This window comes from Anomaloglossus baeobatrachus, chromosome 11, assembly GCF_048569485.1.
Source record: "Anomaloglossus baeobatrachus isolate aAnoBae1 chromosome 11, aAnoBae1.hap1, whole genome shotgun sequence".
Lineage (NCBI taxonomy): Eukaryota > Metazoa > Chordata > Amphibia > Anura > Aromobatidae > Anomaloglossus > Anomaloglossus baeobatrachus.
In genome coordinates, this window is record NC_134363.1 from 27,019,029 (window position 1) to 27,035,681 (window position 16,653).

Below are 16,653 nucleotides of genomic sequence, written 5' to 3' on the forward strand. Positions count from 1 at the left end.
CTAGGGATTCGTTACTGTTTCCTAATGAGTCTCGACAAGGTGGAATTAGCAAGGCTAAGGAAGAAAATAAGGGACAAACACGGTTTATCACCACTTTTCATAATCGCTGGGCTGAGATGAAGAATATTTTGAGCAAGCATTGGGATATCCTACGCTCTGATAAAATTTTGAGGGACATTTTACCTCCCACTCCACTGGTTACAGCGAGAAGGTCCAAGACCTTGAAGGACACGTTAGTCCATAGCCACTTTGATAGAGAAACAAAACAGAAAAGGGTATTGACCTCAGTAGATCAAGGGTTTTTTCCCTGTGGGCTTTGTAAAGCCTGTGCTAATCTCATAAAATCCAAAACCTTCACCAACCATGATGGTTCCAAAAAATTTACAATAAGAAAACAGCTCACTTGTGCTTCAAAAGGAGTGATTTATTTAGGGGAGTGTCCTTGCAAGAAACTATATGTTGGCTTAACGACACGTGAACTTAAAATTAGGATACGTGAACACTGCAGAGATATTGCCAACGCAAAGACAGCAGATGATAAGGCGCAACTTAAAACGTTGCCGCGACACTTTAAAGAATTCCACAATTGTAATTCGTTTCTCCTTAAAGTCAAAGCCATTGACCAGGTAGAGCTGGGAATTAGAGGAGGTGATCTAGGCAAAGTTTTGGCTAGAATCGAAAGTAGATGGATATTTAGGCTTGGCACTTTAAGCCCCCAAGGGCTAAATGAAAATTTAGGATTCGGGGCCTTTTTGTAAAGTCCTAAGAGTTTGGTATAAGTATTGCCCATTAATTCTAATACTTGGATCTTTTTGTCAATTCTGCTTTTAGTTGTTTTTATTGTGTCTGGGGTTTTATGGGTTATGATGGGTCATTTATTGTTGTATAATTTTTGTGTTTTTCTTTATAGATTGTTATATATTCTTCTCTGACTGTGATATTGATATGAAGATCCACCAGCAACATCTTGAGAAATTATATTGTTATGTATTCTTTTCTGACTGTGATATTGATATGAAGATCTATCAGCAACATCTTGAGAAATTATGTGATTATTGTTGAATAATAATAATTAAGATGTAGTTTGTAATTAATAAAATTTATAATAATTTTTGTATATGCATGTTTGAATGGGTATTTTAACTGATATTTATCTAACAATACTATTGTAAATATGATTTTGCATAACGGGTAATATATAGACATTGATATGGGATTTTAGTTATTAAATGGTTTGTAAAATACAATATGGTCAGATTACTGGGAGGATATATGTAACGTAAATGATTGATTAGTTATGGTTAAAGACTGATCTGCTTGTCGAGATAGAGCGCTTATGGTGTCTGAAGCCTCCCGGAACCAAAATGCTGAGCACAAACACGTGGGGCACTCTGTGATGTCGGACACTACCAGGTGTCTGACACGCAGATTGCGTTCCACGAGTGCCCGGCAGGAGGTGACGTTGTAAGGAGGGAGGAAGATGACTTTCGTAAGCGCCGCTTACATCATCTGATTGGCAGATCAGGCATATATATACCCAGCATTCCCGACGACCCAGCACGCCCCCCGTTGAAGCTGGGCGCGAAACGTACGTCGGGGTAAGTAGCTGGCGGCACGGAGATTTACATACCCAGGTGAACCGTGGACATGTGTTTGATGGATCTGAATTTTTTCGTCAGGACTTTGACCGGTTTAGCATATACACGGTAGTGCGGTTATCCCCCTAGGGTGGAGGTAGGCTGTGCTGTTAGCAACCGGCTCGCCTGTATTATATGGATAATGTCCCCTTTAGGGAATAAAGTCTAACTTAACTTATTGGCAGATCCATCATCCACTAGTCACTGGGTTACTTTGCACAGGTTGTACTTAATCTAGAGAAGTGTGGTGACTTATTATGACTACAGGATATTGGTATTGTGGCTGACTGATCAGGTATAGGATTGTTAGTATCGGCCAGTATAGTTACATATATGGCATAGCGGAGATATCCCCGTTGTGTGATTACTCCGAACCACAAGCAGCTGGTATGATTGGAACAAAAGACTGATCCGTCACCCACTACTATTTATCCATCTAATATGAAACGGATGTAGCCCTGGATGTTTTGTCTGCTGTTTTAATACAGTTTTACACTCATTGGCTATTAGATGATTTCTATGTCTGTCTAAAACGCTGGATTGGGACTTGAAAGTGGATATTCCATGGTGGAACTTTATTTAGATAATCAAGCCCCTTATCCTGACTTGGTATCTCTGCCAGTTAGAACATAACTCTGTTCATTACAGTAGATCACTCCATCACGTCCCTGGACTATATTAATATATGTCACCCCTTTTTTCCTGGATTGACTTCACTATGTGCATTATTATGCTGCTATAGCTTGTTTGTTTACTGTGCACATCTTTTTAATTGTATGTCTATTTTTGTAATAAAGATTACTATTTAATACTTTGGATCCTAGTGCTCCTTTTTTGAAGAAATATTATATGACAAATGTTTTTTCATGGTGTTGCTATAAACGTATCGTGGGAGTGTCCGATAATGTAAAGACCTTTTGTGTGTTAATCCTTTGCTAATACAACCTACAACAGATCTTGGGTTAACGCTACTTGGCTAAGGAGGTTGGTATCCTAAATAAACAGTCCATGGGATGGTCTTCTGCTCAATGTCATTGAACCCTAGTAGAACCTGTAGGTCCCTTAAAAATCATAAAAAAAGTGCACTAAAAGAGATGCCAGTGCAACTATACGATAAAGCAATTTGATAAACAATAATATCCCCTGTCAAAAAAGGCACAAAAATAAAAAAAAACATTGCTAGGGTCACTAGGTCCATATACATCCATATACGCAGATATAGAACTGGTGTTCATTCAGATGCAAATGGAGTTTACTTTAATTGGCTGCCATGATATCAAAAAAAGGACTAGAAAAAAGGAAAATGTGCTACTTCCCTTTAATCATGACGTCAAGGCTTTCTGTTGAGGTTTATCTGTCAAGCTCGCCAAGTGTGACGAGAATGGTAGATGCGTTCACACCTACGAGCGTCTGGCGCACAACGAAAAAAACCAACAAACAAAGGGGACACCAGGGACGCATTAACAATAGAGGGCCCCGGAGCTAGCAAGAGGGGTAGATTGAACACCTCTTATCCTCACCTGCAGCTGTCCCTACTCTCCATACCAGTCCCTATACAGTCATACGAAAAAGTTTGGGCACCCCTATTAATGTTAACCTTTTTTCTTTATAGCAAATTGGGTTTTTGCAACAGCTATTTCAGTTTCAAATATTTAATATTTGATGGACTGAGTAATATTTCTCGATTGAAATGAGGTTTATTGTACTAACAGAAAATGTGCAATCCGCATTTAACCCTAGAACGCGCAAGCAATTCAATCTACCATAGAAAACAAATGACCTAGCAGGCCTGCAAGGCCCCAGGTATGCGTTCTAGGGTTAAACAAAATTTGACCGGTGCAAAAGTATGGGCACCTCAACATAAAAGTGACATTAATATTTTATAGATCCTCCTTTTTCAAAAATCACAGCCTCTAGTCGCTTCCTGTAGCTTTTAATGAGTTCCTGGATCCTGGATGAAGGTATATTTTCCTGTTTACAAAACAATTCCAGTTCAGTTACGTTTGATGGTCGCCGAGCATGCACAGCCGCTTCACATCATCCCACAGATGTTCAATGATATTCAGGTCTGGGGACTGGGATGGCCATTCCAGAACATTTTAATTGTTCCTCTGCATGAATGCCTGAGTAGATTTGGAGCGGTGTTTTGGATCATTGTCTTGCTGAAATATCCATCCCCTGCGAAACTTCAACTTCGTCACTGATTCTTGCACATTATTGTCAAGAATCTGCTGATACTGAGTTGAATCCATGCGACCCTCAACTTTAACAAGATTCCCGGTGCCGGCATTGGCCACACAGCGCCAAAGCATGATGGAACCTCCCCCAAATTTTACTGTGGGTAGCAAGTGCTTGAATTTGGAATGCCGTGTTTTTTGCCTCCATGCATAATGCCTTTTTGTATGACCAAACAACTCAATCTTTGTTTCATCAGTTCACAGGACCTTCTTCCAAAATGTAACTGGCTTGTCCAAATGTGCTTTTGCATACCTCAGGCGACTCTGTTTGTGGCGTGCTTGCAGAAACGGCTTCTTTCGCATCACTCTCCCATACAGCTTCTCCTTGTGCAACGTGCGCTGTATTGTTGACCAATGCACATTGACACCATCTGCAGCAAGATGATGCTGCAGGTCTTTGGAGGTGGTCTGTGGATTGTCCTTGACTGTTCTCACCATTCTTCTCTGCCTTTCTGATATTTTTCTTGGCCTGCCACTTCTGGGCTTAACAAGAACTGTACCTGTGTTCTTCCATTTCCTTACTATGTTCCTCACAGTGGAAACTGACAGTTTAAATCTCTGAGACAACTTTTTGTACCTTCCCCTGAACAACTATGTTGAATAATCTTTGTTTTCAGATCATTTGAGAGCTGTTTTGAGGAGCCCATGATGCCACTCTTCATAGGAGATTCACATTGGAGGACAACTTGCAAGTGGCCACCTTAAATACCTTTTCTCATGATTGGATACACCTGCCTATGAAGTTCAAAGCTCAATGAGGTTACAAAACCAATTTACTGCTTTAGTAAGTCAGTAAAAAGTAGTTAGGAGTGTTCAAATCAAGAAATTGATAAGGGTGGCCATACTTTTGCACCGGTCAAATTTAGTTTAAATGCGGATTGCACCTTTTCTGTTAATACAATAAACCTCATTTCAATCCAGAAATATTACTCAGTCCATCAGTTATTAGATATATGAAACTGAAATAGCTGTTGCAAAAACCCAAATTGTTATAAAGAAAAAAGGTTAACATTAATAGGGGTACCCAAACTTTTTCCTATGACTGTACAATCTTTGCAACTGTCAATGAGCAGGAACCTGAGACCCTGAGAATCCCTGTAGATGCCCTGGCTAATTAGAGGCAGGTGAGGTTTAGTAGACCCACCGCTGAACTAATAAGACACAAGGGAGGAAAGACAAACAGGGGAAAACAGCAACAAAAAAGGATAAAGCCCAAGTTTAGGACAACTCCTCAGCAGAACTTTACATCAAGACAGTAAGAAAACAATTAATTTGTATCTTCAGCAAGGATTGCGGGGAAGCACAACTACCTAAACCTGAAGGGGCATGGTTACAAAACAGCTGCATCTGAAACACTCAGTTAGGAACTGCTGGTCAATAAAACAGACATTAACTCATTAGACACTGAAGTAGATGAAACCACATGTAAATGTAAAGTCCTGCGTGGTAATGAAAGATTCTAACTCTGAATCCGTCACCAGTCTCCAAAAATAGAGAGATGACAGTGAGATCATCAGGAGGCCAGGAAGAACAAAACTTGTACACTTGTAGATGTCCAAGCAATGTCATATACAGATACTTCAGCATGTATCTGACATAGACAAAGGCACGCCATATTGGAAATGCCCAAAACAAGATAAAAGCCTGAAGCATTAGATGTGAGCAGTCAGTTCTTTGATGAGAAAGATTCTTGTGGCTTTCCTTGACAAGGACTGAGCTGAGGTGTTTAGGATAGGGACATAGTGGGAGATGGGGGTGAAGTGAAGGTATGAGAGGACAGGCCGGGATTGGTCAGCTGACTAAGTGGGCAGACTCCTCGTGGACACTTTGCGATTCCATTTACAATTTGCAAAAAAAAAGTTTGCCTTGCACCATATTCCACGTTGATAAGTCATCAGAGACTTGGCTTAAGTCATTTTGTGGGGCCAAGCAAGTTTCCCCTTCATGCAGCAGCTATGACAGCAAATCCTAGTATATTAAAGGGGTTGTCTATTCCTTTTACAATGATGGCCTACCTTTAGGATAGGTCATCAATGTCTGATCAGCTGGGGTTCAGTACCCGGCTTCCCTGTGGATCAGCTGTTCTCAGTCCCGGCAGAGGCAGCAGGCAGCCAGAAATGCTCGCTCAATTCCAGAGCTGCCATATTCTGAAAGTAGCTGCAGCTGGGTACTGCACATCTGCACATTATCCAATTGATTAGATTACAAGGTGGATGTGAAGTGCCCGACCGCGGCCGCCATCAGAAGACATGGTACTTTCAGAACTGAGGATTTCCGGATGTCTGCTTCCACCACCTGGACCGAGAATAACTGATCCGTGGAGGTGCCGGGTGTTGGACCCCAGCCGATCAGACATTGATGACTTTTCCGGAGGATAGTCCACCAAAATATAAAATTAACAGGTCAACCTGGAGCTCTGTCCTGTCCTACGTCGGTGCGTAGTTCCAGGAGTACTCCACCTTAGTCTTCCGGCAACTACCTCTCCTGGGTACCAGGTCACTGTTAACCTGGGTCAGGACGTCGCTTCGCTTCCACTTTCACTCTCCTACTGCTACTGTCTTTTTGACTACTCTCCACAGTCTGCCCCTCCCACCTGTCAACTAGTGGACTGGAGTGGCCATCCATTGGTCCCACCCTAGCTGGGTACAATTGTGTGGGGGATTGTTGGGGAAAAACTGGGATTACCATTAACTGGGTTTTTGTTGGTACCGGCACTGGGGTTCTGTGTCCCTAAGTGGGTAGGCCCTGCATCCTGGTGGGGATGCAGAACCTTGTAGCACCCTGATGGTTTCAGGGGCACTACATTTATATTTTTTTTTTTTAAACTCGTTTTATTGAAAGTTAAGTAAAACATTACATAAAAGAATAAATCAGCAAATTGTTCAGTGAGACAGAGTACATGTAAACTGGTTGGTCATCAGGATAATAAAGTAACAACAATCAAATCAGCGTCCATTATTTTCAGCATATCCATAGAGCATCAAACATAGCAAAGGTGTTAGCTCGCGAGACACATCCAACTTAAGGCAAAAAACCCATATTGTCAAGGAGAGTGCAACCCAAGTTTCGGGGAACTCGTGGTATCCCTGATATAGTGTATCATGAATCACATGTGTCTCCTCTCTGCCTACCGGGGCACTACTGGCTATTATTGCGATAATACCGATTGTAGGTTATCAGCAAGAGAACCAGGAGATCCGCCAGTCAAGGGCGACCTCATCCATCTACCCCAAATTTTGTCAAATTTAGTTGAAGAGCCTCTTGTCTTATAAACAAATTGTTCAGACGGGATTATAGCATTTACCAATGCAATCCAAGAGGCTCTAGTTGGGGAATGAGTGCTCATCCAATTTAGTATAATGCCCTTCCGGGCCAGAAAAAGGACCTTCTTTATTAATAGATTCTCATCTTGGGACCAGGAGTGTACATCTACCACCCCAAATAGACACAGGACTGGGCACATAGCAACCGCTTTTTGAAATATGGCGGAAAGAGTCATTACAATCTCACTCCAATAGGAGAGAATGACTCGGCAATCCCATATCATGTGCCAGAAATCAGCACCGTCTCTCCCGCATCTCGGACAGCCCATCCCCACTGAATTATTCAGCTTTTTCATTTTGTTCAGTCTCTGGGGAGTAATATAACTTTGGTGTATTATATATAATTGGATCAGTCTATTGTTAACAGCAGGAGAGACCAATGTGTGGGATTCGACAATGTCGTCCCACACTACATCATCAATTTCAGGGATCCTGGCACTCCACCTCTCACGGACAGAAAGAGGATTATTCATGGCCTTGGCCCGAATGAGGGAGGAGTATAGTTTAGAAATAAGACCACCAGGGCCTTGTGATCTAATAATTCCAATGACTGGGAAGGAAGAGAATCTAACCCCACGGCCAGAGAACTGAGCTCGAAAGGCGTGCCTAATATGGAGATACTGAAACCCATGAGATTCCGGCAAGTCGAATTCTGTCCGCAGTTGTGCAAAGGGTCGGAGTTCACCATCCCGGACCAGTGATCCCAGGGAGATTATTCCGCGATTCCTCCATTCACCAAACCCCGGCAACCCACAAAAATGTGGAAGGTCCAAGTTATCCCATAAGGGCGTCTCAGTTGGTACATCATAAAATCCAAATACGGCTTTAGCCTCTTTCCAGATCCTGGTCCCCAATTTGTGTATCGGGAGGACACGACCCTCAGGGGCCCTCCTGTGATCCGTCAGTAATGGCCACAGGAGATCCACACCTGTGAACTCTGCCAGGAGTCCCTCCGGAGAACCCCCAACCCAGGGAAGTGTCCATGGACCCAAATATTTCAATTGTCCGGCCAGATAGTAAATATAAAGATCAGGACTACATTTATATTTAAACAAAATATTTGTGTTTTATCCATCACCACATCCCCTCTCCTTCTTTTCCACGATTGAGATCAACGTAAACTTATTTTCCACATATCGAATTTCGCAAACAGATCGTCAATGCCAGAAAATTCAAATTTCAACCAAACTCATTTCTTTTGGACAGGGACTGTTAAGGCCGCTTTACAGCCTGTGACATCGCTAGTGATCGCACCTGCCCCCGTCGTGCGTGCGTCACGGGCAAATGCTGTCCGTGGCTAACAATGTCTCTAGTATGCGTCACACGCACATACTTTCCTAACTACGTCGCTGTGGCCGGCAAACAGCCTATTTTTAAGGGGGAGGTTCATTTGGTGTCACAGCGACGTCCCACAGCGGGCCACCAATAGAACCAGAGGGGCGGAGAGCAGCCGTATTAACGTCACTCCCACCTGGTTGCCGGAGGACGCAGGAATGCTGTTGTTTGTCATTCCCGGGGTGTCACACATAGCGATGTGTGCTGCCTCAGGAACGATGACCAACCTGCGTCCAAAATGAGCAATCATATTTGGGAAAGGAACGACGTGTCAACAATGAACGTATTTTGCCATTTTTCGGATCGTTAGCGGTCGCTCGTTGCTGTCACACGCAATGACGTCACTAACGACGCCGGATGTGCGTCACGAATTCCGTGACCCCAGCGATATCTCGTTAGCGATGTTGTTGCGTGTAAAGCGGCCTTTCTGGTGACTTGGGTTGCTTATATTATACATTGGTATGTAATAAATCAGTTCTCTTATTTATGTCATCTTCCTCATTTCTATCATTGACGTCACAAGGATCACTCAAAATATTTTCTACCGCTTTAGGAATGGAGTTCACAAAGTTCTTTTTTACACGTTTGCTCAGGAACACGTAGAGTACAGGATTGATAGCAGAGTTGAAATAGGCCAAAATTGTACAAATTTCCCCTACGATCAGGTCGGTCTTCCAACCCTCGTCTCTAAGAGATATCATTGCCCACGTGTGGTATGGGAACCAACAAATAAAGAAACTGATCAATATTGCAGCAATGATCATGAATGGACGCGGCGACCGACGTCTTCTAATGGTTCTCAGCTTTAAAACAATCAGTCCATATGAAATAAAAATGATAAGAAACGGTATAGCAAAAACGCAAACTTTCCATAAAATGACCATGACTTTTTCTTTGTCTTTGTAGCGTATTCTGTTTGTTGATCGATAAGTCACGCTGCATTGGGCAACAATAAAAAAATCAAAATCAACAAACAATTGAAGGAAGAAGATAATGAAATTCAGTAGCCACATGATTCCCGAGAGGGTCCAGACCAACTTTTTGGTTCTGTGTATTTTGGTCCAGAAAGGCCACATGATTGATGAGCAACGATCAAGACTTATTAAGATTAAGAAATTAACACTTGTTACCATGTTTGTAAACAGTGCCGTCAGGCTGATAGTACACAGGTACACGTATGCTGCGGAAGGAATTTCCAAAATAATTTGTATGAGACGAAAAATTAAAAAAATGCAAGATATAAAGTCTGCAATGGCCAGGTTAAGGAACCACACAGCACTGATGGTTTTCATCCTAAACCCGGAAATCCAGATGACGAGACCATTCCCGGCTAATCCCAGAAGAATGATGATGCTATACCAAGTAAAGGCGATGATCTGAAGAGGGAAATAGATCTTCAAATATGCTGTTTCCCCAACATCAATATAATCAAAATAATCTATGTATTCAAAATAAGAACTGTCAGTCCTGTTAGGGATCTCCATGATGGCTCCAAGAATCCACTGATGATGAGAATAACGGCAACTGAGGAGAAAAAAGCAAAAAAAGAAAAAGAATTATCAATGTTGTATGAAAAAGAAATCAAATAACCTAAACATAAACATTGTATCAGTGTAAAGAAGCGACAAATCTTGTTTTATAAATTCATATCAAATGCCCAAAATAGTTGTTTTCTTATATAGTGGCCAATTTAGAAGCTACCATCAAACAATCATTCCTTAAAGGGTATTCTCAATGTTAAAATAATGGTCAACTTCCCAAATTCTAGGAGTACAACTGTTGAGACCCCTACTTATTTCGAGCGTTGGGGCTATGAAGAGCCCTCTGTGAATTAAGCAAAGTTCATCAATGTGCGCCAAAAATGCATTTAGTCTTATGGGTACTTTGCACACTACGACATCGCAGGTGCGATGTCGGTGGGGTCAAATCGAAAGTGACGCACATCCGGCATCAATGTCGACATCGGAGTATGTGAATCCTTTTTACTACGATTAACGAGCGCAAAAGCGTCGAAATCGTATGATTGGTGTAGCGTCGGTCATTTCCATAATATCGGAAGGACCGATGTTGCGATTTTGTTCCTCGTTACTGCGGCAGCACACATCGCTGTGTGTGAAGCCGCAGGAGCGAGGAACATCTCCTTACTTGCATCCCGGCTCATTTCCGCCCCTCCACTTCTATTGGCCGCCTGCCGTGTGACATCGATGTGACGCCGCACGACCCGTCCCCTTAGGAAGGAGGCGGTTCGCCGGCCAGAGCGACGTCGCAGGGCAGGTAAGTGCATGTGAAGCTGCCGTAGCGATAATTTTCGCTACGGCAGCTATCACAAGATATGGCAGCTGCGACGGGGGCGGGGACTATCGCGCTCGGCATCGCTGCCATCGGCTTGCGATTTCGTAGTGTGCAAAGTACCCCTCAGGCTACTTTCATACATCAGTTTTTTGCCATCAGGCACGATCCGGCGAAAAAACTGATGCGACGGATCCGGTGAAAAAATGGATCCATAGCATCAGTTTTCTCCATGCATGCCTTCCATTTTTTGACAGAATCGTTGATACCGAGCATGCTCTGTTCAAAAAAACGGATCTGTCGTTGGATTCCGTCATATGCCTGATGACAACGGATCCGGCGCCCATAGGCTTCCATTATACAACATGCCTGGACCCGGTGTGGTCCGGTTTCTTGCCGGAGACAAAAGCGTTCCATGCTGCATCCTTTCCAGCAGCCAGATGAAGAAATTTCGCCGGATCCAGCAGACACCGCAAGCAATGCAAAGCCATCCGGCGCTGATACAAGTCTATGGGGAATAAAACGAATCCGACGCTGGATCCGTTTTATCCACAATTCACCGCATTGTGCCTGACGGCAAAAAACTGATTTGTGAAAGCAGCCTTAAGGCCCCGTTACACGCAACGACGTATCTAACGATATATCGATGGGGTCAAAGATTCCGTGACGCATATCTGGCATCGTTAGCGACGTCGTTGTTTGTGACACCAACGAACGGCCATTAACAATCAAAAATACTCACCTTATCGTTGATCGTTGATACGTCGTTCATTTTCAAAAAATCGCTGATTGTTGAGGACGCAGGTTGTTTGTCGTTCCCGAGGCAGCACACATCACTACCTGTGACACCCCGGGAGCGACGAAGTACAGCTTACCTGCGGCCGCTGGCAATGAGGAAGGAAGGAGGTGGGCGGAATGTTACGGCCGCTCATCTCCACCCTTCCGCTTCTATTGGGCGGCCGCTTAGTGACACTGCTTTGACGCCGCATGAACCGTACCCTTAGAAAGGAGGCGGTTCGCCGGCCACAGCGACATCGCTAGCAGGTAAGTCTGTGTGACGGCTCCGAACGATATTGTGCGCAACGGGCAGCAATTTGCCTGTGATGCACAAAGGATGGGGGCGGGTGCTTTCACCAACGATATCACTAGCGATATCACTGCGTATAAAGCCCCCTTTAGTGAGACTGCTGGATATAGTCAAGGGCTGTATTTGGCTTTTCTTCAGCACTTCCATAAGAAATAATGGATCGGCTGTCCATATGATCAATCACTGTTCCATTCAAACTAGACTGCAAAATTCTCAAAATTGTCAGGGGACAGATAAATGCCCCCGTAATGATGTAAACTAGCCCTGTAACCACCCTAACCAAGGCAAAGTGCTTTCTTGGAAAACACCTCTAGACCTCTGTGACCCCTTGAAAACGCTATCAAGCGAAACGTACGTCGGAGATCTAAGGGCCTTGTTTTATGTGTTGTACCTTATTTCACAGTATATTCTTTTTCTGATTGTATCTTTTGAAATGTTAAGGTATTATGTGCATTTTCTATGCTTACTTCCATAAATTTTAGTAATAATGATCGCCTGTAATTCCATTTTGCGCCAAATTTTTGACTACAAAAAAAAAAAAAATTTTGGCATTTACATTTTTTTGCCGCTTACCAATCAAGTTAATTGATTTTATATTTTGATAGATCAGGCATTTCTGACAGAGATGATACAAAATGTGTGAATATTTTATAGTTTTTTGTTTAATTTTCAATGGGGCAAAATGGGGAATGATTTAAACTTTTAGGTTTTTGAATTTTTTTACTTTTTTTAAAACTTTTCTTACTTTTTTATTTTACTAGTCCCCTTGTGAACTATAAGGATCAGCAAACAAAACTTCAGCCAAAAAATGTAAGACTAGGAAGGTAACACTAGTCAAAAATCGCTGTGATACCACCAACGTACGCCCCCCTGATGAAGACTAGCACCGAAACGTGCGTTGGTGGGATCTGGCACCATTTCAGCAGTGAGGAAGTGGTCTTTGGTTTATTTACTCTCATTTATTTGTGCCACTTTAGATTATCCTTCCGTCACAGGGTTTCCTATTATTGATTGACATGCTATATTTGGACTGTGACCGGGTGTTTTCTTTAGTGTTGGCATGTCTTATGTTTTTTTAAACCTGACACTTTTCTCTCCTCTGTTATGGTACGCCACCTTGTGCACTCCCAATGTTACTGCACCTCATCTTGTATTTTAATAATTTTTCACAATAAAGATTACTTATTTTACTTCTGTTCTCTGATTCTTTTTTGCGTGAATTGGTTTGTATAAGGATCAGCAATCTGATCGCTGCTGCCCTTTTTCTGATCAGAGCTGTACAGCTGTGATTAGAAAAACAGTATTGTTCCTTTAAGAGCCGCTGCTCTTAGAAATACTATGGTATGGAAGCGTCATACTCTTCACATGACCCAATGCTATCATAGCAACCATCAGCACTCTTTGATCGTTTCATGGGGCTACCAATAACAGCGGGGAAGTGCACAGTCCCATCACAGCCATTTAAATTATCCTGCCACACTGTAGCAGCGCAATTTAACTGGCTCGCAGGTGCAGGTGGATCTTGGATCCACCTGTGCCTGCGAGGCACAAATGTCAGTTGAAACCCCGCCAGATCACTGCTGCAGCAAGAGGGGATTCCCTGACATGATCCCTGGTTGTTAAGGCGTTAAAAGGGACAGTGAAATTTAAGACTTACCTGGTCACTTCAGCTACCTCATTTGCATTAGTAGGCACCCTATAGAATAAATAGGTAAAAATTGTTTTAATGTTTGAATTTATCTGTAATAATAAATATTATTAATATTTTTAGAACTATGACAAGTTTGTCCCTTTATTTCCTTTGATCTTTATCAATCGGTTTCTAACATATACAGTATGGTCTAATCTATTATTTAATTTTACAGCACTGCTACGCATTCTGTTTCCCGCAATTATCTGATATGTTTGATCTAATAACTATGTATCACTCATCATGTTACACATATGCATCCCTTGTAATAGGAATATTTTTATGTATTTAATGTATTTACTTATGTTATCAGTACATTTTGGTGATGTATCTAATCCCCTACTTCTGCTCTCCCAGTGGTGCTTTGAAAACCTTAAGCTAGAAAAAAGGTTAGAAAAAGTAGTCAACAGTTTTCATCCAAAATTCAGAATCATTTCCCCTCCTCACTCTCACACATGGAAATGGAAGCAGGACTTAAGCGGGCTTTACACGCTGCGACATTGCTAGCATCGGCAAGCGATGTCGAACGCGATAGCACCCGCCCCCATCATACGTGCGATATTATACATTATCGCTACGGCAGCTTCACACGCACTTACCTGCTCTGCGATGTCGCTCTGGCCGGCGAACCGCCTCCTTTCTAAGGGGGCGGGTCGTGCGGCGTCACAGTGCTGTCACACGGCAGGCGTCCAATAGAAGCGAAGGGGGCGGAGATGAGCGGGATGTAACATCCCGCCCACCTCCTTCCTTCCGCATTGCCGGTGGAGGCAGGTAAGGAGATGTTCGTCGCTCCTGCGGTGTCACACACAGCGATGTGTGCTGCCGCAGGAACGAGGAACAACATCACTAATAAGCAGAGAATGTTTTTTTGTTTCAGGACGACCTCTCCGTGGCAAACGATTTTGAAAGCTTTTGCGATCGTTAAGGTCGCACATAAGTGTCACACACTGCGATATCGTTAATGACGCCGGATGTGCGTCACTAACAACGTGACCCCGATGATAATTCATTAACAATATCACAGAGTGTAAAGCCACCTTTAGGCGTAAACTATAAGTCCTACCCCTTGATCGTGGTGTGGACCTTTGGTGAAACAAATTGAGGACCTGCAGTGGAATACATACACACACCACACACACATAGACACACATATACACACACACATACAAACACACATACATACACACATATAAACGCATATACATACATACACACACACACATATATACACACACATATATACACACACATACAAACACACATATACACGCATATACACGCATATAGTAAATACATACACACATACATACACACACATATGCACACCAATACATACACATGCACATACACACACACACACACACATACACACACATATACATGCATATACATTCACACATACATACACATACCCATGCACACACACACACACATACATACACGCATATACATACATACATACATACACACACATATACACACATACATACACATGCACGCACACATACACACACATACACACACATATACATGCATATACATCCACACATACATACACATGCACACACACACATACATACACGCATATACATACACACAAACATACACACACATATACACACATACATACACATGCACGCACACACACATACACGCAGATATACATACACACACATACATACATACATACAAACAAATACACACATACATACACACATACATACACACAGAAATACACAGATGCATACATATACACACACATATACACTCATACACACACATACACACACATACATACACACACATAAACACATACCTATATAAAAAAACACATACATACACACATATATACACACACACACATACACACACATACATACGCATACACACGCACGCACACACACACATACATAGATACACACATATACACACATATACATACACACGCACATACACACACATACATAAATGCACATATTCATACACACCTACACACACACACACATACACACACACATACATACACACGCACATACACACACATACATACATACACGCACATATACATACACACATACACACACATACACACACACATACATACATACATACACACGCACATACACACACATACATACATACACGCACATATACATACACACATACACACATACACACACATACACACACATACATACACACAAATACACACACATACATACACATACACACACGAACACATACCCATATACAAACACATACATACACACACACATACATACATACACACATACACATACATACACACACATGTACATACACACATACACATACCCATATACACACATACATTGACACACACATAAACACAAACACACATTTGGTGATACTGTACTATTCCGGTGACCTGGGGAAGTTTTGAAATATAAAGACCTGCAGTGGAATACATCAATGTGTTCCACTGCAGGGCCTCGATGCGCTCCACTGTAGGTACTTGATACTCTCCAGTGTAGGTCCTCTATGTGCTCCACTGCAGGTCCTCGCATTCACAGCATCCAAGGTCCCCCTGTCTGCTAGAAACAGTGCTGTATCACTGGAAATGTATGTGTGTGTGTATATCTGATGTGCGCCTAATGTGCGTCTGATGTGTATATTTGATTAACAGGTGGCAGCAGGGGAGGACCACTATGGAGGAGACAAGGACCTTGCCGGAAGCACCTGCTTAGGACCTGGAAGGGACTCAGATGTCCAGGGTCTGGTAAGTATTATTTTACTTGGGGGGATTCCAACTTTTTTTGGTTGGAAAACTAACCCCCAATCTGTATTTCCCCCAAAATAAACCCTAGTGCATTTTTTTGGAAAACAAAATATTATAAGACAGTGGTTTTTTTGCGGGGTAAACATGATAGAACACGTTCATTGCAGTTAAAGCTTGCAGATTTTACCACTAAATTCTGCAGAATTATGAATGCAGCTCTGGTTTATATTACAAGGAGCAAACAGGGTTCAGAAAATCATAAATAATGAAGCCTACTTACAAAATGACTGTTCATAT

General features: G+C 42.4%; 1 protein-coding gene across 1 annotated transcript; it reads right to left on the bottom strand.

Moving 5' to 3' along the window:
• Nucleotides 1–8,981: 8,981 nt before the first annotated feature.
• Nucleotides 8,982–10,036, bottom strand: LOC142256550 (N-formyl peptide receptor 3-like). Its single transcript, XM_075328308.1, has one exon. The coding sequence runs from the start codon at nt 10,014–10,016 to the stop codon at nt 8,982–8,984; it is 1,035 nt and encodes a 344-aa protein (XP_075184423.1). The 5' UTR covers nt 10,017–10,036.
• Between the last annotated feature and the right edge of the window lie 6,617 nt (nt 10,037–16,653).